This window comes from Camelus bactrianus, chromosome 3, assembly GCF_048773025.1.
Source record: "Camelus bactrianus isolate YW-2024 breed Bactrian camel chromosome 3, ASM4877302v1, whole genome shotgun sequence".
Taxonomy (NCBI): domain Eukaryota; kingdom Metazoa; phylum Chordata; class Mammalia; order Artiodactyla; family Camelidae; genus Camelus; species Camelus bactrianus.
This window is the reverse complement of record NC_133541.1, coordinates 89,697,071-89,722,074: the sequence shown is the minus strand read 5'-3', so window position 1 is coordinate 89,722,074 and position 25,004 is coordinate 89,697,071. Positions and strand designations below refer to the sequence as shown.

Genomic DNA, 25,004 nt, shown 5'->3' with positions numbered 1-25,004 from the left:
AAATATTGCTATACACTGAACCATGTTTCTTTTCACTTACCTTTAAAAAGAAATACGAATGTAGTAGTGGAAAAAATACAGATAGGGGTTAGGACATGCTTTCCAATCTCTGCTTCATCGTGATTCCCCTCCTAAGCTTCAATTTCCTTGTCTGGAAAATGGGCTTCGGTAAAAATAAATTCCCTACCTATCTTACAGAATTACTGTGAAGGATCAAAATAAAGAATATACATGAGAATCCTTGGAATACTACAAAGGGGATACATGTGAATCATGTCGCTGTCACTGCAAGGTCCCCACACCAGATGTCCTCAACAGCTTCAGTCCCTGTCCTTTGTGCCTGGCAGGCTACATGGGATTCACTGCCTTTCCAACAGACACAGGCAATTGTCTGTCACCACACCAGAGAAGATGCTGGAGTCTACAGATTTGGGGGTAGACAGCCCTGTCCTGCTCCAGCAAACCTGGAGAAATCCACTGGACACTCGAACCACATCTCCTCCCACAGTCTTTTCAAGACAGATATAGAGAGGGGGCATGAGTCAAGGCCCCTGGGAAAACTGTAATTTTGTTGTCAGTATGGGTTTAAACTTTAACAGCTTTGGTATCCATATGGAAAATGTCATTTCTTTTGGTTCCATCCTACAGCTCAAACAATAGAAAATCATGAATCCACCTCCCTCAATAAGATGTAAGAGTCTGCAGTCTCTGTATAACAGATGTGCATTCAAGCTATACTAATTCATTCTACAATTACTTTTATTTTTTAGCATTTTTATTTGGCTCTTATACTACATAATTAATGATGTTTACATGGAAAGGTTCTTTAACTAATGTAAATGGCATAAGTGGATTACTGAGCAAGCCTTAAAACAAATAAACATTTTTCTCCTTCTAAAATTTTCTTCACTCTCCTCTGAATGTCTGGCACAAGGGCAGAGTTTTTTAAATGTCAAGAGGAATACAGAAATCAGGCTTCTGAGGTCTAGTCTCCCCTGGTAAGACAGGGTTATAATTCTGTTTCCCGTAATGGCTGGCCTGGGGGAGTCAACAGTGATCCCCATGACCCATCACATCCAGACCCAGAGGCCTGTCTTTTCTTTGGGAGGCTGCCACTGTTTTTCTCCATGACCTTAAACATAACAGTATCTGGCCCCTACAGATGATTTCCTGCAGAGTTTGCAGTACTGAGGATAAGACACTCATGAGATAAACAAATAAGCTCACTGTAAAGACCAGGGAAGGAAACCTACCCGGTTTCTAAATACCTCCACCATCATGATCACATCACCCAGTTGGGACAATTATTGGGGCTGTCCCTCCAAGTCAAAGTTCAGATTGCATGTTTCTTGAGGGGCAGCACAGAGCCAGGTTACTGTAAAACAGAGTTGGCATGACAGTCACTAACCATCAGGACACACATTATTTTTCAAAAGTATCCTCTAGGGAAAGCATTGACATCAAAAGCCGTTTCTTTGCTCCTGCTCTCCCAGAGGCAAAGCCAGGCCGATGGGAGTAAAGATGCCTCACTCCCCACCACATGTCTAGCCCTTAGAAGGCCTTGAGGGGAAGCCTGGCTGCAGGTCATCTCTGAAAGAACAGGCAATATGTTTTCTAAATACCTTGGAGTTAACTCAGGAGTTGTAGACCAGGCTATACCAACAGGCTTTCTCTAGGGCTGACTTCTATCTCTGGACTGACCACAGAATTGTTAGGGCCTTGAGATCTAAAAGATAAACTCAATTCAGTGAGTTCTATACAGACATTCCAGAACACAGAGATTCTTGCACCAGTCCTATCCAGATTCCCAGGACATAGCTTAGAATTGGAGTCCAAACCTAGAGGACAAGATGTACGTCAAATGCCTATGACAAGCTCATTTTGAGGGAACAAAACTGCACGAGACCCATACCTACACTAAGATCTTCCATGTTCTTTGAACATTCCTACTTTCAGATCACAGAAACATGCAAAAATATATATATATATCCCACCCTTAATGATTTTGCCACTCAGGATTTTATGATTTTGCTTTTGAAATTATTTGGGTAAAATAATTAAAATATGCTGTGATTTCTCAACACTCATCACATATATTTTAAGAACTTTCACTCAGTAAGAGTATCTCATCTAAAAACTGTCCTCAAATGTAATGAAATTGTTATGGACATTAAATCCAGCAATTAATGAAGGTGACACAGTACTACAGCTTGTAACTATTTAATAAATGTTTATTAATTTTGCTTTGGCAGGTTTTTTTTTTATTTTGGAGACAGTAATTTTTTCTGGCCAGACTTTAGACATTTTCCAAAGCTTTAGCACATATGCTTAGCACTATGAGGCCCACATCTAGAGGTCAACTGGTCCTCTGCACTTGTGGCATTCAGCCAAGCTCCCCCAGAGTGACTGGGCATCGACTGCAGTTAGTTCTCAGGGATTCCCAGCTATTTTACGGGACCTCTACCCTCAAATAGAACAATAAGAGAAGGTACAAAGTCTTGGGCCATCACCGGAATAATCCAAGAAATTCTTACTAATTAAATACAAGTTTTGGAAATCTGTGAATTTTTGACTTCTTGGAGAACTTAACCCATAACCAATGCTAAAAGCCTTCACTTCTGGCCTTTGATGGAGTCATTCTTCTTGCTCAGTAGATGAAATCAGGTTTCATAAATCCAATTTATTTCTGTTCTCCAAGAAGAAATAAGATTTGGAAGCTGACTTGGAGTTGCATTTCCAGGAAGCTTTTCTATCACTCCACAAAATGTGAGTTACGCATGCTCCACCAAGGCATTTATAAGTAGACCCAAGATAACTTCTTTAAAGAAAACAAATCAGCAACTGTTAGGTGGAGTATACTTTGTGATTGTTTTTTTTTTTCTTTTTACTTTTCTTCAGAAAAATTAAGTCTTATCAGAGTATATCAACTCAAAAATAATCATAGGTAGTCTGCTGACAGTCACAAAATCCCCTCTTTTGTTATCAGCAAATGCTGAAGTGATAAATTAAGAATTTAAAAACCCTACCTTCTAGATGTGTCCTCTGAAGTTATCATATAACCTTTGTGGTTTGTTTAGGGGATTCATCCCTGATCTTAGCCTGTTTCATATCTCCTTTTAAATCACTGAATACATACTGAGTACATAGTGGTAAGCTCATGGATGCTAGCACCAGACAGCATGAGACTGAATCTCAACTCTGACATTTTCTAGCTCTGAGAACTAGGGCAAGTTACTAAGCTTCCATTTCTTCATCTGTAAAATGGCACTAATAATTAGTAGGATTGTCCTCAGGACCAAACAAGTTAATGAGTATGCAGCTGATGGTGAGCCATCAATAAATGTTAGCTTTGGATATTACTCTTATTATTATCCACCATTTTCTCACTATTTACAGTAACACCATTCAAGCCACCAAACCTCACCTCAGACTACTTAGCGGCCTCCTGCCTTCCCTACTTGTACTCTGCTCTCATCTGCCCCCTCCCCTCCTCATCTCCTTCCCAAAGCTGAGTGATCCTTTCAGAATGAAAAGGCGATCAATTTAACCTGCTTCCCACACACAAACAAAAACAGAGGAAAACAAAGATTCCTCCAGTGGTCCTGAGCACACACCTGAAAAGCCCTGCAGGGACTAGCTCCTGCCTACCAGCTACAGCTTGTTTCCACCACCTCTTCCCCCTCACCAAACCCCCAATTCCCTTAAGGCCTCAGCCAGGCTAGTGACTTCCCTGCGCTTTGCCCACTCTCCAGCTCCCTCCAGTCCCACCTTTCCTGAGTCTGGAGAGCTCAATCCCTGCCCCACTTGCCCTACACATCCCAGCCTAAAAGCTCTCTCTTCACCTAGAACACACTCAGATTTTTTTCATAGCTCCATATTGCTTCCCTTTCAAAGCACTTAGCCCAGGGAACGCACGACTTATTTAACGGTAATTTCCTAATGTTTGACTTGTCTATACAACTTTAAGTTTGGGGAAGGTACAGCTGCCAGTTTCGTTCATCATCGTGTTCCCCATAGGTGGGACCCAGAGGAGGAGGAGGAGGAGGGCAGGAAATATTGAATGAATTAATGCCTGCAGGAAGGAGTTAAAATGGCCTGGATGGCACATTCTCAGGACGCTGGCTCCCACACCTGATGCTCCTTATTAAACAGTCCCCAAACACACCGGGTCACATTTCCGTGGCTTTTTTTTTTTTTTAAACAGTGTGGTCCTGGTTTTTGTCTCTCTCTTTTCACGCGTAACAGCCCAGGCGCGGTCACCCTTCAAAGGGACGATCTGCTCGAATCGGAAATCTAGAGACCAGCCCCAGGGGCGGCGGGTCGGGGCGGAAGTGCTGGGCACGGGGCGGGGGCGGGGGCGGGGGCGGGGGCAGCGGGCTGCTCCGGCGGAAGTGCGGGGCGGAAGCGGCTACACCGGCGGCGGAGGCTCAGGTGGGTGCTGTGGACACTGCGCGGGCAGGTGGGCGCTCGCGGCGACCCGCTCGGAGCCCGCACGCAGGCTGGAGAAGAGACACCGGAGCCCGGCGCTGTGCCGCACGCGGCCGACTTGGATTGTCGTTAGATGAAATTTAATTGAACCGGGAGCCATATATCTGTGAACCTCCGGGGGCCGATTATAAGCATTTGTGCGTGTGTGTGTGTATGTGTTCACTCTCAGAGGAAGTGAACAAAATAACGGGTAAGAAAAGGCAGGCTTTTAAGAGAAAACAGAAAACATCACAACTTCATGGTTCTTCCCTGATTCACAGATACCCTGTTTCAGATCTGAGTTCTATGAAGTGGCAATATAATCTCAATTGGCAGCCCGCTGAGATGACTGCCTTTTTAAATAAATAGTTTTCAGGAGCTATGTTAACCTTTAATTGGGGGTGAAAAGGTTTAATCAGTGGTGCAGTAGGGAACATTGTGAGTCCTTAGCTCTCTGGGCCTCCTCTCTGCTTTATTGGGCAAAAGTGGCCCTCTGGGTGCTAAACTGTGAGAGAATAATTCAGAGATTGTACAGTTCTCAACAAATACTTAGGCATGTCAGTCACCCCTGGCAAATACTGCTCACACAATTTTTTAATAAGTCCAGGGTTACAAAAGTCCCAACTAAATTGTTACTAAGTGAATAGGCAAGTGCCTGTTTCTAAGTCTGATCTGTTAAAGAACAAGTTTTGGGGGTTGGTTTTTTTTGTTTGTTTTTTTGTGGGTTTTTTTTTTTTTTTTTTTTTTTTTTTTTTGGCCTGGCTGATCTTTATTCTTGTTTCTTAACAGAAAGTATCTTATATACTACTTCATATTTTAGAGCACTTAAAATCCACACTATGGTCCAGCTTGACCCCGAGATGCTCAGCTCCTTCAGGAGAGGAATAATGTCTAGGATTTATTTTGTCCCTACACATAACCTGGACTCACGTAACTACACGTTGCCTTGGTTAACCAGCCACTAGAGTCATGTGTCAGTGTGGGCAACACGGTGAACAATGATGTGGTTGTTGGAGGCCACAGACTTCCCATTTACTAATTATCTCAGGAATACCTTATGAAAATGCATATTAAGTTCTCTACCAATGTTTGGAGCTGTATACACTGATATTTAAAACACCTGGGAAAAGAAGTGTACCCTGGAAATACTGAGAGGTTATAGAAATATTGAGGATAAGGCAGAACTAATCATGGTTCTGTGTGAAATGTAGCCTAATAACCTGGGTCCTCTTCTGCTGAGGAAGTGCCTGGAACCAGAAAGGTCCTGTTGTGAAAATTAAGGTTGGGGGGGCTGGTGTTTTAGACAAGGAGGCTCCCCAGAGTTTTCTTTCTTGAAGCTTATTGTGGTCAGTCGTAGCTGCCTGCCAAGGAAGGATCAATATTTTTTTTGTCTCCTTCACCAGAGGAAAATGTGGCTGTGTGGTTTTCTTTAGATGGACTGATGGCAAGGTAATAGAAATGAGGATTTTCCAACTCGGGAATTTATTGGACTGTATTTCTGTTTTATTTCAGATGCCTGATTCTTTCGTACTCTTAAGTACCCAGAGGCAGTGTGGAGGTATGCCTTCAAAATAAGGTGGTTTTTTTGTTGTTGTTGTTATTAAGGCTTTTGTATTTCATAACGTGTGCATATGTCACCTGGCCGATGCATTCAGTTACTCTAATGCCAGGGCTCAGGGTTTCACATGGAGTAGGACCATGAGGTGATCTGGTACAAGTAGTAAGGTTTTTTATGTTCCTTATATTAAATCTAATTTTGCCACTGCTTTATTCAAGGAGTGTACATCAGAGGAAGCCAAAAGCCAGCTGGAACAGTTCCTGCATGCAGTTTTAATCTTGTTTGCAATCATTTTGAAGGGGAGAAACCATCTGGATCCAGAGATATGTAGCTACACAGGTAGCAGGGACTAGGTGAGCTTCCTTCATCCTTCCCCTAGTATCACATAGCAAGGTGGAGGGACAAAATTATTTGAGGAAGAATATGCAAAATGAAAGGTTTTGGCTATGTTTCATATAGATATTATCCCACATCCCTACTTCCCCATCTCAGTTACAGCCACAGGGAACTGGAGGCATGAAAACATTACTCTCTTTACATCTCTCTGTCAAACCCTTACCTAAGATAAGGTTTCCAGAGATAGAGGCAAAACTCAAAATACCTTCTATTTTCATAAAGTATCCATCTCCAAGGATTTCAGCACATTTTACCAGTAATACCTAGTAACAAACATTTTACTGCTATAGACTTCATCATTGTAGTACTGTACTGTTTGTAAATCTTTCCCTACCCAAGGTGTGAGTTCCTTGAGGGGAGGGAAAGTATCTTAATCTCTTTCATATGTCTACTACCTGGCATGATGCCTGGCCTGCTGCAAACACTCAGTACATGGTATAGAAATGAAAAGACGGTGTCCCTGAAGGGAGCCTGGATCTATAAGGAGTGTGAGAGCATCACTAGGAAAGCAACAATTTAGAGAAAATAATAAATAAAACAGAAAACTTTCACCAGATGCAGTTACAAATGCCAAAGTTACTAACACTTTGATAAACAGCTTGGAGTAGGGAAGAGCAGATGTGAGCATCTGCAGATGGTCATGACAATGCCTTCCAAGGAGATCTAGCCTGGTCAGTGGCAGGGTCTTTGTTATATTGAATGAAATATGCAAACTGAAAGGCCCCACCAGCCCTGTCTCCACTCTCCATCCAGGCCTGCCATGCCCAACTTCTCACCCAAATACTTGTTGAGTGAATATCTGAGAAGTATCCATTTGAAGGTGTACCACAGTATTAGCTTACTTAGGCCACTAATATCTTGCTTTGGCCCTGCCTTAAGGATAGAGGACTTATGTTTGTTCACTAGGTTACCCAAGTAATATTGAAAGAAAGCTATATTCATCTTTTCTACTTTACTAACATTCCAAAAGCATTCAAAGTCGACAGCTTTTTGTATTGCAATGGGTCAGGCGTGTGGTATATGCTGCTTCCGTTGCCAGTAGGATTCTAGCAGAAACCAGAATGTTACTACTGGAAACACATGAACTTCCTCTCATTGTTCCTGTACTTTCTCATATTAATCATGAAATAATGGGAAAATGGCTTCTAGTTTAGTCAGGAGGAAGGGCATAAAAAAAATTAAATAATTTAATCTTAACTCCTTGCTTCTTAAAACATGTAGTTCTTCCAATCTTCCAAGAGAAAGGATACTGTTATTTAATAGAAATTCAGTCAGCTGAAGCAGCTTAGGACACAAAACTGGAAAAAAAAAAAAAAAAAGAAAAAAAGATCTAAATTCAGCCCTGTTTCTCCAAGTTCAAAAATGAAGTTAATCTGTATCTTAGATTTAGAGATCAGAATCTTGTTCTCATAGTAAAAGAATTCTGCCATCCGAAGCTGAGACTTTCCTCATTCTCTCCATCCTTAAATTAAACCTTAAACAAAATATGGTATCTGTTATTAAATACTCTGAGGATTAATGTATAAAGCTGTTGAGACTTTTTTGGGAAAAAGAGGGTTGAACTTGGAGAGCCCTTCTACTTCTGAGAATTCTGTATTGGTCTCATTATGTATAAAATAGGCATTGTTCAAAGAGAAAATATAAAAAAAATTAAAATTAAAAAAATGCCACATGAAAGGCTTTGGTTAAATAGTTTCTTTATCCATCAAGGGAATCTCCAAAGTCACTTCCAAATTCCATTATATTAAGATATTTTATCAATGACAGTTGTCAAGTAACAATAGGATTCAGAGAATTGCAGAATCTCACATAACTGAGCGTTGCTGGAGCCTGGTTTCAATAGTAGACAGTTCCTAACACTAAGGTGTTGATGTCACAAGTCCAAGGAAATGCTGTTCCAAAGTCATTTGCTACAAAATGACTAATAATGAATGAAACATCTTTCAGGTCTTTTATAGTCATGTGGGTAACTTCATCTCTTTGGCAAGATGAATTGGAAATGGTGGAGTATTGGTGACAAATGAAAGACTGCCTGGGTAGACGGATTGTGAATTGCAGTTGTTTTTGGAAATGAAATTTTGTGCTTTTTAGATAGCAAGGAAACTGGCATTACTAGCTGGGTACAATAAGACTAAGATGTTTTAATGAAATTGCCTTCTTTCTGGGTCAGTATTAAGTATCAGAGATACCTTCAAAGTGAATGGGTCATTTTGGTTAAGAAAGATAATGTGGAAAGGAGTTTGCATAATTCCTTATGCACTTTGTTCCCATCCCTTGAACTCAGATGATTTTGCCCTCATCTTAATGCCATCTTTATGGAATGAGGGAATTTTCAAATTGGTTTTTAAACTCTATTAAGCCCTCATGTATGATATAACCCAACCACATTATTCAGGTTTTCTTGGCTTTCAGGAACAGCTTTGCAGCCATTATGTCGTAATTGTACTGAACATTGCTGCACACTCTGAATTCAGAATATGCCTCTCTGGCTTCAGGCCAGGTGCTGAGTCAGTGTCTTCAGGGTTGAAGATGAGGGGAGGGGTGCAGTGTACACAAGGCTCATTGTGTTAATAGAATTTGTCCACAATCCCCTTTGGACCCCTGGGTGCTAGAGGGAGTATACAGTAACAGTATATTACTGTTCTTGATTAGCATCTTTATTTTTCTCAGCTGAACATCTTTCTGGAAACCAACCCCATTACCAAATAGACTCCTCTGAAACAATGATCTGGAAAGTGTAACTGCTAAGGTCCAAGACTCTTAAACTGTTGCTTACACTGAAGATTCCTCCCCCCTTCCACTTCACGTTTGTCAGCTTGCTGTAGGCCTCAGCAAACACAGCGGCACTTCTGAAGTGGAGGAAAATGCCAGGGTGACAAGGGTCTGTCATTAAAAATCATTTTTTAAATGGATCTATCAGTACAAAAGAAAAGTACATTCCTTTTTAAAGACATTTTTCCATCTCAGATGCTCAAACCGTTGCAAGTTGAGTGCCTAGCCACTCTAATGTCACCTTCCCCATTTCCCTGCTGGGTCTTTTCTGATGCCATGGCTTCCCCGTTATGACTGAGGAGCTAGAGAAGCGAGTTCGTGATGAGTGAGGACCTTTACCCTTCTGCTGGGATCTCTGTGTGAACTGTGGTCCTCTTAAAATGGCCTAGCGTTTTGGACTCCTACACATAAAACTACTTTACTTATTTGGGGTCTTTTGACTTCATGAGCTATTACCCTGGTGTTTCTTCTGCATGTGATTTCCCTTTCTCTGATCAGGAAGACATTTGATACCAAAAGTTTTATAACAAAACTATGGGTACAGTTTCTCCTGGTCTCTATAAAATCGAAGACCAGGACAGGGGTAGTATTTCCATTTTACAGTTGATGAAACTGAGGTTTAAAGAGATGAGGAACTGCCTACCATCAGAGAACTAGCTGGTGGAGTTTTCTGTCTTTGGGGTATTTATGAAATCCTTACACAGAAATGCACCTTGGCATTCAAACATGCTGAATTCTAACTGAAACTCTATAAGAAAAGGTACCTTTAGAGCTCTAAGTGAAGAATCATAACATTTGTGCTTAACTTCCCTGACTGATGAATTAGTGGGAGCTATGTTTATTTAAATTTACTTTGACCTCTCTACACAATTTATTCAAAAATACTTTGGAGCAAGTTTTGTCTTTAAATATTATTAATAAAATCCAATTTTACCATTGTCTAGGCAGCTTCTGTTTTGACAAACATGTGTTGAAGATATCATTGGTAAAATAACAATGGTACTGAATTTTCCCTTCTTTGCAAATATAAAGGCAAGTATTGGGAAGGAATAAGAGGAAGGGAAGTGACCTTCATTCAAGACCCATCAAGGGGAAACCTCAACTCCTTGCAAACTGACTTTTAGTGCCCTGTTCTGTAACTGTGTGAAGCCTGAGTAAGCTAAGCCAATACCTGGTGCTGAGGTATTTGCTGGTCTAGATTTTGTCTTAGCAGAAGCTAAATATGTTGAGTCTTTTATCAATGATATCCTTTCTCAGGAATTCCTATTCAAGTAACATTCACAATTTGAAGTTTTCAGCTATTTCTGTTCGAAATATTTTTCAGTTTTGCAATTCCCTATTTCTGTGAACAGGGAATGAGAGCCCCATTCCAGGTTAGGCCTTTACCCCCCACTCCCTGTTTCTCTTCTATAGCCTCAATCTAACCCTGCTTAGCCCCTTGGAATTGACACCTTAAAGTATCTGCTTAATGTGCAGCCGTGGTTGTGTCCCTATACACTCCTCTCCTTGTCACTCTTGGCTCCACACTCACACTCAAAATCCCAGACTGGGCTCCCACTTGTTTGGGAGGGAGCGAGGTTTGGACGCAACTAACTGATCAAAAGCCCCTGAGATCACTGGGGAGGCATCATTTGTCCCTGTTTCCCTGGATTAGATAAAGCTCAGGGACCCAGAGTCCCCTAAGAGCAACCTCACCCCATTATGTAAACTTTCAGTAATCTAAAATAACAGGTTTTGTTCCCAAAAGAGGGGTCTGTGTGTGTGCATACACATGCACACGCACACGTGTTTCTAGCCATTGGGTAAAAATAGGAATGTTATACTTTGATGGTAATGAATGTGAAATGCAGCACTTAACATCTCACATGGCATAAATGATTGAACGGAAGCCCTGAGCCTCTTTTTCTGGAACACAGGTTCAGCAAGAGCTACAGTAGTAGTGTTTGGTTAATGTCAGCTCAAAATTCAGTTTACATTATACTCTTGTGAAGAAGCTCCAACGTTACCTGTTAATAACGAAGGTGGTGCCTCAGCTTATAGACTTTTTGATTTTGCACATGAACCAACAACACTGCAGCTTGCTGATGAGGGATCATGTAAGCTTGGAGATTCAGTGTGCCAAAGGATTCTTTGTATGAATAAAAATTCTGGTCAATGAAGGTCAGTTTCTCTACTCAAGCAAGAACAATGTTGTTTCCCTTCTAATCAGACACTGCATTTGAGGAATCCAGGAGCCCTGCATAAGTGATGTGCACCATAGCCTGGGCAGCTCCTCATGCAAGAAATGAATAATCCTTATTAAAGGTTCCAACAACCCTGGCTTCTTTCTGTTCTATAATCAGTTGCTTTAATGGTCTGCCCTTCAGTGCTTTGCAGGGAAAATGCTATAAAGTTAAGTTATCTTCCTCATCTTGCTTCAGGGAAGACTGAATTGGTCCAAACAGTCCTCCCCCATGTTGTATCTGATTCTGCCAAGAGCACTGAAGTCAGCCTCAGTTTTGTTGAAAAGCCAGCATTCCCTTTCTCTTTCCGGGTGATCGTGCCTCTGAGCGGCAGTGGACTTGAAACAGCAGGAGTCACCATCTTTATTGTTAGGCTGTGGAATTTGTTTTAGGCACATTCTAAATCCAGTCTTAGGCCTTTTTTTTTGGTCTGTGACAAAGGTGACCCAATTGTGCTTCTTTGATATTATGAACACAGCTCTTTTTGCTCATATCACAGAGGCATATAACAAAATACAAAGGATAAAATTGTGTCTGTGTGTCTAGGGAGGACACATATTTCAGGACTAAATTCAATGACATAATCAAAAAGGTGTTGTCCTCCCCCAGTCATGAGCTAACAGACAGAGATAGCCTTTCAGGATATTTTTTATAGTGCTGAGATATTGTTCAAAAATAATAGAACTAATGAAAATGTCACATTGACAGAGTAGCCAATATTAAGATTTTACTTCAAGAATGCATGACTGGGTGAATGTGACATTGACAGCAATGGTGTTAGGGTTTACAGAGTTAATAAAACATTCTAAGAAGAATATTATAGAATTCCAACTGGAGTGTATCATTTTTCATTTTCATTTTCATTTCTAGAACTAAGTAAACTCCAGTGTTCAGAACTTTAGCCTTAATATCTTATTTCTGCCTAGGAGAAGTATAGGGAGCTTTTTTTTTTTCTTTTTAACAGAGTCTAATACAATTTTAAAATACAGTGCTTACAAAGAAATACATTAATTTAACAATGTGGTAAACCGCATGTGCCTTAGGGCTTTTGGAAAATATGCAGGTAGTAAAATTGCATAATACTAATGCATTTCTCAGTAAACAAACGTGCCATGTTTAAGTGATTAAATATATATTTAAAAAGTAAAAATGGAAACTAACAGTGGAAAAGTTTTAAACAGAGTGGTTGTGGCATCACTGAAGACTTTACCTAGCTTTCTGGGTTGGCTGAACAAATATTATAGCAAATCTGGAATGAACAGCAACTCTGTTTACTATGACAGGTTTTATTTGTCTTGGGTGCAGCCAAGACCACATGCTGTGTTTTGTCATGTTGGAAATACTGAAACAGATTTCCATTGTGAATGTGAATTTTTTTTTTAACAAAAGCTTTAACACCCCAGTCTCAACCCAGCCAGGTAAAAGCAGTAAGTTTTCCTTTCCTTACCAGCCAGACATCAATAAATCTTCAGTTCTACCACTGAAAACACATAGCTGCAGTTCACTGTCCTGGTTGTAGTCTCAGGTCACTGCCTTAGGTGGCCTGAGCCTTCTCATTTCCAAAGGCTATCTTCCTGCCTTTACTATATCAAAACTGATTTTAAAATTTTTCTTTCTCCTTCATATAGTATAGCTTCTTTAACTTCATACCCTAGGAGGGCATGCTACTGTTGGCATAAGGCCTTCCTAAAACCAACGATTCAGAAATTTCTACCTAGCATAACATGGCTAACATTCTACTTTCCCGCTTCATTTATATCCTGTGTAGACAGAACCATGTCTAGAAACTGTTGTCTCCAACCACATTCACCTACTGGAGATTTGATTCTGCTGAATTTACGGAAAATGTGTGTACCAGGGCTTAACACTTAGTTGAGAGTAGTATAACATATTGTGAAATTGTTTAGATCCACTTTCCACCTTAGAAAAATGCTGGGTCTGTACAAAATTCTCATCACACTCCTTTCTGACGTATTATCAGGACCATTTAGTTAGCAGGGAAATCTGGGGAGAAATGGAAGGCTAAGGGTTTAAGAGAGAAGGAAAGATTATTGTTTTCACCGATCAGAATCCAATCTTTTTGCCTTGTCTTCTTTATTCTAGTTTGATATGGGTTTAGTGCTTTTCTCTAAAGTCATATCATTCTGTTTGAAATGAGTTTAAGTCTGATCTTACACTGAGAAGCCTCGTCACCAGTAGAGATTAGCACATAATTACTACAGTCATGCTCTATGAAGCAGAGCAGGAGGCAGTTTGAGGTGGTGGTGAAGGTCTGCAGCACCCTGGCCTGCATTTCATGGACACCCTGAGGAGCACTGACCTTTGGTTATGATATGAGATCTGCCCAAAGAATGACTGCTGTGCACACTGAGTGTCTGATCAGGGTTAGACGAGAGAGTAAAGAGGGAGAGAAAGGCTCACTCCAATAGTATTAATTGTTCAAACAACTATTTGAACACCTACTATGTACCAAGTTAACTGTAGAGGCTCAGGGATATGGGGTGAACAGGTATCTGCTCCTATGGAGCTCTTGTTGTAGTAGAGGGGACATATAGGTAAAGAAGTAGTTTGGGATAGTGAAGGATAAAAGAAAACTGTGGCAAGATATGAGGAAGAATGGTGGACTAGCCAACATTGATAGGGTAGTCACTAAGGCATCTCTAAGGAGGTGACATGAGCCCAGGCCAAATGAGATGTTACTTAAGAGCTCTTCACGCAGAGGGATGGCAAGTGCAGAGAACCTGATGAAGAAATGATCTTTGGGTATTCAAGGAACAGAAAAAGAATCTGCACTGCAACCTGCCAGCATAAGGGAGGGGGAACTAACAGATGAAGTTGGAGAAAGAGTGAAGAGAAGTTAAGAAATGAAGATCCCAGGAATGAATTCATGCTGGGAATATTGTTAAGTGATAAAGTCAACAGTACATATGTGTTTTTAAAGTGAAATTAGCATATTTGTAGTTTAAAGGACAAAGCTGGAGGTTCAGTAGAATAACTAGGAATAAGTAGGTTGTCTTATGTCGAGCGAAGTAACAGGATGAGAGAACTTCAAAGCCTAGTATTTGACATGCTGCTATTACCAAGCTGTTCTTATTGGAATAACTCCAGTAGAAACACTAGTACATTTGTGTGTATTTTTTTAAATGATGGCACTCTTCTTTTAAAATACTTCTTATTTTTAAAAAAAAAATATTAGGTTTATCTATTTATTTCTTTTGGTGGAGGTACTGGGGATTGAACCCAGGACCTCGTGCATGCTAGGCATGCACTCTACCACTGAGCTGTACCCTCCCCACTAAAATACTTCTTAAAGAGTTGAGCAGATTTTTGTTTCTGACAAGTTAACTCAGCCTAATTCTTCCCTATAAGTTCCTCTGAGTACAGCTCTGTGTTTCCCCACCTCTTACAGCAGAGGGGCATAGATCTCAGAAGTAATAGCCTTAACCTTCAGCTGGAGACTTGTGCAGCTTACTTATTGTTTCCTTGACTGTGGAGGTAGCTGGGCATTGTTGAATGCTTGCCAATAAGATAAACTGTCTCTGGGAATAAAAACCATCTCAGGAAACCTCTACATTTTACAGGATCATCAGGATACTGGCAAAATCTGCAGGTGAAATTTGCTTACAGAAACCAATTAGACACACAGCTAGTCCATACATTTGGATTTTTTGCATTCTAAATTCTGTTTTACTTGGAATACAGTGAATATTGAGGCATCATGGAGACCTCCCAAACATCTGGGCCTCTCTGACACTCCTGGACTCCAAGAAGCAATTCTGAAGTCTTCAAATTCCATCACAGACTTGCAGCTTACTGTTTGATTCTAAAGACCAAAGTCTAGGGCACAGAAGTTTACTGGCCTGTTTTCCTTTTCACAGAATTAAGATGCTCTGGTTTCAAGGAAATAGCACACAGCTTGCCAAATACTCCTTTCGACTCCTCTTGAGAAATCTCTCTGCCTCTAAGACTGCTCTGCCTGTGCTGACCTTATTCACAAAGGTACAGAGTAAAGTATTAAAATGCTGGGTGAAGAAAAGTTTTACATTTAAGGGAGGGGGAAAATATGGAAGGAAAGCAATGGTATAAACTTTCTGCAAGCCTGATCAATTTTCCAGTTCTAGTTACAACAGTGGTACTCTTATCCTACCCAGATACCTCACTGTCTCACAATTACTAAAGGATAAATTAATATTTTTACTAGTTGTCCTATCCCCACATTGAAAGAAAAGAATTATCAGATGTTTACAAATATATCACTTAGAAATGTAGTCAATTCTTGTTATTTGTAATAGTTGTGTTTTATAAAATCACCAGAAACACTGACTTAACGAGTACTGAACCACTGCTCCTAAGGGAAATATAGAATTAGATTCCTATGAGCTCTGGTCACAACATTTTTGCCAACTGATCAATACATAACCTTGTTTTATGTGTGTTTCTGTTTAAAAGCACCTTATTTAATATATATTGTTGGTTCATTAACATTGAACTCACAGCCAACAGCACTGTAACTTATGCCTGAACAAACCTTAGTGACTTATGCATGAACAAATCTCATCTAACACAATATTTTCTCCATGAGGCCCATCACAGCCTTTTTGTGCTTAGAAAACACTAGACAGCACTTCAGCACTTACTTGGGCCATTTTAAATGTCAAAATCACCAACAAAAAGGACAAAAATGTGAAAAGCAAAGCACGGCACTAAATAGATCATGAAAAGGACACTTATTTACAGAATGAGAGCTGGAACAAGAAGGCAGAGCATTGTCTTGTCCCACCTCTGCCAGGAATGTGCACTCTGGGCAACTCAGGTTTTTCACTGGTCTGTGCACCTGCATGTCCGTGAATGACTGTGAAAGCTTGAGTACTGATTCTGGGGTTACAAGTAAGTTTTTGCAAATAAGTGAATTCGCAAATACAGAATCCACAAATAATGAGGGCTGACTGTACTTACTTTCTTACCTCTAACACTAGTTATAAGCCATAAAGCTGGTTTAAATTTTTTAAGAGCTTTTTCCTCTAAAATTTATAATACAGACATTATTGATTTCCTTTTGCTAGTTAACATTGCTTTGTGTGATTTATAATAAAAAAAAGAAAGTGCAGGACCACAGAATTAACTTTAGTGAATAATACTGCAATTCACATAAAAAGGGTCTCCAGATTTCAGGCATTTAAGCAATCTGAATATATCTGACAGTTATCTAATAATCTTTTAAAAATTAATTTCTCATTGAGAATAGTTAATCTAAACTACTTTTCATATACTGCATATACTGCACTAATGGAAATTATGGAACAAAAATATTTCAGTGGAACAAAAATATTTCAGCCTCTGTTCATATTTCATCATATGAGAAATCCTTGTGAAAATTAACCACAAAACTAAAATAATCCCTTAAGGCTAGTGGTGCTCACTCAGCCTAACTATTCTGCACTATTTTTCAGTTTGAACAACAGCCAAGTTAGCCAAAAACATTTGCCAAAAGAACCCCACTAATCTTCCATTCAGCTTAAAACTTGTACCGAACCCTTCATTTGTGTCATTAGACATATAATAAAATATTACTCTTAGCTCCAGGAGTTCACAATCCACTGAAAGAAAAAGTACAGTATCAGGTCTCTTTCAGTTATAAATAATAGAAAGAGTACTTCCCAGAGTGGCTTCAACAAAAAAAGGATTTTATGGGTTGGTCTGGTTTCAGGAGTAGCTTGATTCTAAAACATACGCATATTAGCTTCAGTCTCTTCAGCATCACATCCTGTGTGTTAAATCTGTGCTCACTCTAGCTCTTCAGATGGATAACTGCAGAGATCCCAAACCCCAGATCTCATATTTCGGGTATCTACAGAAAAAGCTTCACACTCCCCATTGGTTCTGATTGGCTGATCCCTGAGCCATTCGTAGTGGAAGGGATAGGATGTGCTGGATGCCTCGGCCTAAATCAGGTGCTCCACCCTCTTTGTTCAGGGATAGAGTCAGCCACATGCTGCGAGCAGTTCCTGAGGCAAAATCACAGCATTTTTGCTGTAAGAAAGGGGAGTGGGTGGTTGACAGCCAACCCAACAAATGTCCACTACAATTCAGCGACAGAGTAAATAAGTGCTTTATTAGCATCATGGAAAATCCTAGACAAGGATGTACAAATGTTCCAGACTGCTAGGTCTTATTATTTTTCAGCTCATATATTTCTTTAAAATTTGATGAAACTTTCCTAATAAAAATACATACACACGTGATAATTTACACAGGCTTCCATGGTCCCCTGGTTTTAAAAGAAAGAAAGAAACAAACAAACAAATAAATAAATAAGTAAATAAAATTAAAAACCTGATGCATGCTCTACTAAAGTTTTTTATTATAAAAGCAAAAAGTGCCAAATTTGGTACTTCTGCAATTTAGCTGGTTCTTGTTTTGCTTTTGCTTTTAAGATCCTCTCTTGACTTTTTGAAACTTTCTCAGAAAATTTCAACATGGTTATCTTAAAACGTCACAGACTATCTATAATGTTTTTGTTGACACTGCTAATAATAACATAAATGAGCCTAACTCTCTGAAGCAAGAAAACAGGGCCAGAAAGACCTTTATAAAGGAAACCTATCTTTTGATGATTTGGGTCCTTATTTCAAAATAAGGTGAGTTACTGGAGGAAGGACCTCTCTAACAGCTTATCTTTTTCTGTCATGTTAAAGAGCATATTTTAGACAAGCATCAGTAATGTTGAATCTATTTTGCACTCATACAAGAGAATCTATAGTAGTCCCCGTTTATCGAGTCAAGGCCTGAGAAGCCTTTAAAATCTGCCGACGATCCACAGCATTCTCGGCAGACTTCTCCACTAGATGATAAGGATGCACACAATTGGCACTAAAATTTGCGTGCTTCTAAGGTGGAGAGTTTGTCTGGGAAACCTATTGCTGACACTTGTAATGAGAAAACAGACAAAACATTAAGGAGTTGGTACAGTCATCACCCAAAGTAAAGAGACTTTTCCCTTTTTAAAGATGGGGCGATCACTAACTCCATCCCAATGGGTGTATTCCTGTGGACTAATTAGAGAAAACAGGCTGGCAAAGCTCAGTGGCTCCCATTGAAAACAGACTTTAAGCCATTCTGGTGATGTCAGCCAGGCCAGGAGGATGCTCCCGACCTAGGAAGGACAAAGCCCTAGCACTGCAGATCACTGAAAAATAATCTTCCCAGATATCAATAAGATGAAGCCAGGAATAAAAGATGTAAGCATCTAAATGTATTCTGTGCACACAATATAAGCATCAAAATTTATTAGATAGATTTGTCAAGAAAAATCAAAATGCAACAACTGAAAAATGCTGAAAGCCCACTTACCATGAACTACTAGCTATTTATAAGGTTCTATGGCAGTGTTTGGCTTTGGGAATAAAACAGTGTAATTAACCTGGTAGAAAATAGTCCTTTAAAAGTAAGTATAATCTGCTGCTTGTGGTTTTTGTCAGGCTGAATGCCATTCTTTGGGTTCAATGGCTTTTTTCTTCCTGTAGGATCCATGCCCTCTTTGTGATGAAGCCAAGGAAGTACTGGAGCCTTATAAAAACAGGGTAATATAATACAGTGTGGCTTTATGTATATGGAATGGATGGTGTGTGTGCTATAAAGTATCTGCCCAGATCTTTTTAGGAAAAGAGATTAAATGATTTTTCATTTAAATTTTCTTTCTATTCTACAGAGAGAGATTTTAGTGCTGATTTCCATAAAACTCATTACACCTAAGTGTTTTTTCTCAGAGCAGTACTGGTTTTCTTACTCTGACTCTTAGGATGAGTCAAAGTTAAGCAGCAGGTGCAATATCCGTGCTTTCTTTAAACTTTTGTCCCTGTTCCTTTTATCTCATTTTATCATTTCCATGGAAGTGTTTTCCTGTAGCAAACCATGACACCTTTCCCATTCTTCCAGCCGAAACATGTCTGTATTGATTCTTAGGCACCTTCCCAGATGGGACGTAGTTTATTTCACTGAAAACTAAGTAGTGCCAGGAAGCTGAATGTGACAAGTGCCACAGAAAAGCAGCAAAATCAGGAATTAGGGAATATAATGAAATCAGGGTCATTAGATGACTTTGGACCTCAAATAAACAAACAACAATAAAAATCTCTCAGCATTAGAACCAGTCTGGGGGTTGCTTTGTCACTATAGCCATCGCACTGTTCTGTGTTCTCTGAAATACAGAGCTTTAATCTGTCTCTGTTTCAGTTTATTTTACAGGAGGTGGACATCACACTTCCAGAAAACTCTGCTTGGTATGAAAGGTATAAATTTGATATCCCCGTCTTTCATTTGAATGGCCAGTTTCTGATGATGCATCGAGTAAACATCTCAAAACTTGAAAAACAGCTCCAGAAACTTGAGCAGCAAGTTGGGGGAGGCTGATAAACGCCCTCATGACTTTCTACCCTCTCTGTCCAGAACGCGTTTTCCTAAGGAAATGACCATGGCCTCATACTCCTTTTGTCACTTTCATACAGCCCTATGGAGGTTCTGAACGCAACATTACCAAATAAATGGTGGCATTCCTTTTCTGATTAATGGAAGTACCAATAACAAAACAGTGAGAACTGTTTACCTGTTGGCATTTTATAAAATAAGAGGAGCGTATTGGCAGGGAGGGGATGATGGAGGGCAGGAGAAATCCACTTGTTTTATTTATTTTTCTCTTTTGTATTAATATGGAAGCATTTCACATTCACTGGACAGAGCCATTTGTACGAAGAAGGCTCTGTGTCCCTGCTGCTGCCCTAAGGGCTTAACTTTTTAATGAGAGAATGAATGTTCTTCCACTTGGTAGATAAAGTGAAATGTGAATTGTAAATAGCAGCACACAGTCAATAAAGGGATGTTTTAACAAATATATCTGCATGAAGTCTATTTCAGAGGAATTTAATAATACCTGTTTAAAATTAGAGCTCTCTTTTTTTGGGGGGGGGGGGCGGTAGAAGAGAATAATTATCCTAACTGAAGAAGCTTTATTTGAGAAAAACAAAAGACTTAAACCCCCAAATGTATCTAAGAATCTCAGTATGTTTCACATGTAGTCACTGAATTGATTTGTAATATCTGAGTACTATCTTTGATAGTTCTTCAGTTATCATCAGTAGAATTAATTCAGCTTATTTTAAGACAGTAGTTTTATAAGGTTTTAATATCTTGGGGAAATTCATGTCTTACCATAACTGAACAGATGTGTCATCTAAAGACAAAATATTCTTCACCATTTTATGTAAAGTATTAAAAATATAGTTGTGTACTCTTATTTATATCTAGTCAGGTTTAGCCAATAGAGAAATGGATTCATTTAAAAACAAAACTGCCTTTTTCTCCTAATATCACATCACTGCAATTTTATCCATAATGAAATGCTTTTGTTAACTATTTCAATGAATTTGGATATTATGAGTCACTTGCCTAGATTTTAATTTTATCAGTATGAATTAGTCTTAGAAATTATAGGATTTTAGATCTGCCAAACTTAGACATTGTCTAGTCCCACCTCCCTCATTTTATACATGCAGAGGAATGTGACATTCAGAAACTTAGCCTAAGGTCACACAGTCAGTCAGCTGTCAGACCAGGTCTTGCTACCCACCGCAAATTTATAATACTACCTGGGCTTACTGTGGGGGCCTTATATTATTTCACATAAAGCACATAAAGCATCTTTAACCAACACAAATAAAGAAGGAACTTTAAAAGCCTTCCACAGTGACAATAGAAAAAAAATCTTACAATTGAATAGTTGTGTTTCTAATTTATAAATTTCTGGAACACATCTTATTTGATTTTATAAATATTCATTGAGTCCTGTGGTAGACAAAATTCTAGGATGATCCCCATGAACCTTCACCCTTGAATTCTCCCCACTTTGAGGACAGAATGAAATATCCCTGCTGTGATTATGTTACATTACCTGGCAAAAGGATAATTATCCAGGGTGGGCCTGATCTAAATAGGTGAACCCTTTAAAAGCAGAGAGTTCTCTCTGGCTGCCTATGGAGGAGGAAATCAAAGAGATGTGCTCCAGCTAGCCTGGAAGGAAGCAAACATCAATGTTGTGAACTGCCCAGTGGGGCCACAAGGCAAGAAACTGTGGGCAACCTCTAGGAGCTGACAGTAGTTCTTGGCCAGCAGCTAACAGGAAAATGGGGTCATCAGTCCTACAGCTTCAAGGAGATAAACAATTGGTGTCAACAACTGGTGAGCCTAGAAGATCCTGAGCCCCAGATGAGAACCACAGGCCTGGTTAACACCCTGAGTTCTGCTCAGTGAGACTGATCAGAGAATCCAGCCACACCATGCCCAGACCTCTAATTGCAAACGCTGTGAAATAATAAATGTGTGTTGCTTCAAATTGCTAAGTTTGTGGTGATTTGTTACACAGCAATAGAAAGCTAACAGAAGTTCCTCCAAAACTGAAGCACAATGGTAGGTGGTGGGAGTACAAAAATGAATAAGGCAGTCCTTGTCTGAGAGACACTCACTGTCTCAGGGACCAGGGAGAGGCAAGTTCACAAAGCATTATGACACAGTGCTATGAGAGCTGGAGCTGAGACATGTGAAAAATGGTACAGCAGCCAGATGGTGAAATTGGCAGGAAGGCCTCACAGAATATTAGACTTAAACTAGGTGAAAAATAAAAGTGTAGAAGAGTATGGCATATTTAGAAATAGCGAGTGGTTTTGTGTGGAGTAAAGGGGAGGGGAGTGAAGGACATGAGACTGACAAGACACTGGGGTCCACATTGTGAAGGACTTCAGGAAATGTGACTTTTTTCCCTACAACAGTGTCCTCCCCTGCTTCCTACCCTGATCCAGAATCAGCCCTTCTGGCTCCTGAGTGTTCAGAGCTATCTGGCCTCTACTCCAGCCCTTCCCGTCCTCAAGCATGCTAAGCTCAAAAGTCCCCCTAGTAGCCCTGCAGGACATTCACGTCTTCATACAACATAGACAAGATCACCCACTAGTGTGTCTGGGCAACCTGTGTTCCTTCCTCCCTTCTCCAGGCCGCTATAAAGCTGAATGGCCCGTGTCCCAGGATTGCTGATCCTTCTCCTGGGCCACCAGTGGGAAAGGTTCTGAGTTTCAGGGCCTGCTGAGCTCAGATAGAGAGAAGCCATTGGTTCCCTTCAGAAACCAGGGCTGTCCAGACACCCTGGGGCTTTGCTCTTTCGGAGTACATCTTACCTGAGTATAGCCACATGGTCGTAAGTGTATAGGATGTATAGGGACTTCATCCAGACAACACATTTCTGATGTTACAATTTCAAACAAGCAAACAAAAATCTACCATATACTACAGGGTGTTAAAACTAAAGTGTTGGCTGAGGCACCAAGACACACGAGGTGCTATATTCCAGAGGAAATACCAGATCACATAAAGATTGCTGGAGACTGGGGAGAGAGGGTATTTGGAGGATTTTATTAAAGAAAGGTGTGCTCTCACTTCCTGCCAAAGTAAAAGGTGGGGGTCATGTAATGTCAAGAGAAAGAGACAAAAGCGGGACTCATCAGAAAGCCTAATGTATGTGGTCATGTGATTTAAGACTCCTGGAGTCCTCAGTAATCCCTCTGGTCCCAGCAGCTGGCAGGTCAAAAGGCAGCTATCTAGAAACACATCATCTAAAAATGTGGTTTGATTATCCCACTGTTGATGAGTATCAGACAATGTTGTGTAACTTACTATAGTCATTTTCATACAGTATTTGTAGCAGCAATTACTTTTCCTTTCTAAAATTATGTTTAAGGACTGATTTGTTTTTAAATAAAGACTGATTTTAACTTGTAATATTGTAGCTTGTAATATTCTCCCACTCCCAAAGGAAATCGTGATATAATCTTTTTTCCTAAGCTAATGCTTTAAAAGGAAGTGGAATTAACATAGGATTCGGACTACATATTGCTGCTCTTGGGTACAGTGCTGCTCTCTTCCAGATGTCCCATCATAACATTGTAAGGGCTTACTGGATCACATGACTCTGGTCAATTTATCGAAGGAGGCAGGGGTTCACTTAGACTAGGTTTGTTTTGTTTGTTTGCTTATAATAATGCAGCGACTTATGGAAATCTGACAAGAGGAATCACAGCAGGCCCAGGCCTTAAGAAGTCCTCTTAAAGAACCACAGAAAGGATATAATCTACAGCACAATAAATACAATCAACACTGCTGTATGCTATGTATGAAAGTTGTTAAGAGAGTTAACTCCTAAGAGTTATCACAAGAAAAAAAATTTGGTCTATTTCTTTAATTCTGTATCCATATGAGCTGACGGAATTTCACTAAACTTATTGTGGTAATCACTTCACGATGTATGTAAGTCAAATCATTATGCTGTACGCCTTCAAGATACAGGGCTGTATGTCAATTATTATCTCAATAAAACTGGAAAAATAAAGCAATGGGCCAATATGAATTTTTTTAATTCTATTAAATATAAATGGTAAATTAAAAAAAAAAGAACCACAGAAACTGAGGCAGTACCCTACTCACAGAGCCTCAGCTTCTTTCTTTCCCTGTTCTCTCCTTACTGTCTCCTCTTTACTCAGTATCTGCTTTCTCATAACTTCAGCTTGCTCATGCCGACATTCCTGCAGACCCTTCTATTCAGCAGTACAACAATCCTAGTCCCTGAGCTTCTCTATTCTGAAACTCCAGAAGAGGAATTTTACTCAGCTTGCATTTTACAACCAGCCACCCAAGTCATACATTGGCTGATCAAGCCTGTAGACAGAGCCACCCTTGGGTCAAGCACCCATCCCTGGCCTAATCTGCTATGGGGACCCATCAGGTGGTATGCAAATCATACCCTCTGCCCACTCAGCAGAGACTGAAAGCATGGCTGGCAATGATCAGGACGTCTGGTACACATCCAGGAAGTTTAAGAATGTGTTATTCTGCCACATTCAAGAGAAGTCAAGAGAAATAGTTTGGTAAGTTCATTTACCTCCTACTCATGGGAGTGGATGAGAACTTGAACCAGGGCAATGGGAAGTAAACAGTTATCAGGACATGTTCAGGAGATGGGTTGACAAAACTTCATGATCGGCTGGAGAGGTGGGGGAAGAGTGAGTAGAGAGAAATCATGAAGTCTGGGAGAACTCCCTGTCTTCCTGCAGTGGCTATTAACCAAATCCTGGTACTTGCCATTCACTGAGAGAAAGAGTATAAGAAGAAGGGAGGTTAGTTTTTTGGTTACACTTGGTGAATGGCAAAGACGGAATGTGGGGAATTTGCTAAGCTTGTGGGACATCCAGGTAAAGATTAAATCTGGAAGTTCAAATCAGAGGTCTGGGCTTGAGGTACTGACTTGAGAGCTTCCAGAATGTGGCTGGAACTGCATCTATTGGGAATATGAGGAGAAAAGCAGACTAGGACCAAGTCCTTGGGAATACCAATCTTGACTGCATGGGTAGAGGAAGGGCCAATGAAGGAATGTAAGCATGAGAGGTGATAGAACTAGGAGTGGGAAAGTTCATCCAATTTGTATTAATCAATGTCTTTCATTATTTGATAGTGTAAAGACTATTCTAAGCATTGGGGATAGAGCAGCAAACAAGATA

At 40.0% G+C, this 25,004-nt stretch overlaps 1 protein-coding gene across 6 annotated transcripts; it reads left to right on the top strand.

Moving 5' to 3' along the window:
- Positions 1-4,343: 4,343 nt before the first annotated feature.
- On the top strand, positions 4,344-21,799 carry C3H5orf63 (chromosome 3 C5orf63 homolog). 6 transcript variants are annotated; one of them, XM_074360596.1, is made up of 6 exons: positions 4,344-4,431; positions 5,980-6,025; positions 15,294-15,414; positions 18,939-18,995; positions 19,648-19,703; positions 20,123-21,799. In XM_074360596.1, exons 3-6 carry the CDS (start codon positions 15,301-15,303, stop codon positions 20,199-20,201), a joined length of 306 nt encoding a protein of 101 aa, XP_074216697.1. In that variant the 5' UTR covers positions 4,344-4,431; positions 5,980-6,025; positions 15,294-15,300; the 3' UTR covers positions 20,202-21,799. The 6 variants fall into 6 exon arrangements, with proteins under 6 accessions (XP_074216697.1, XP_074216694.1, XP_074216695.1 ...); XM_074360594.1 differs by adding an exon at positions 6,244-6,378 and having other exon boundaries at positions 4,403-4,431; positions 19,648-20,302; XM_045507848.2 differs by lacking the exon at positions 4,344-4,431 and adding exons at positions 4,448-4,678; positions 6,244-6,378 and having other exon boundaries at positions 19,648-20,302.
- The last annotated feature ends 3,205 nt before the right edge of the window (positions 21,800-25,004 follow it).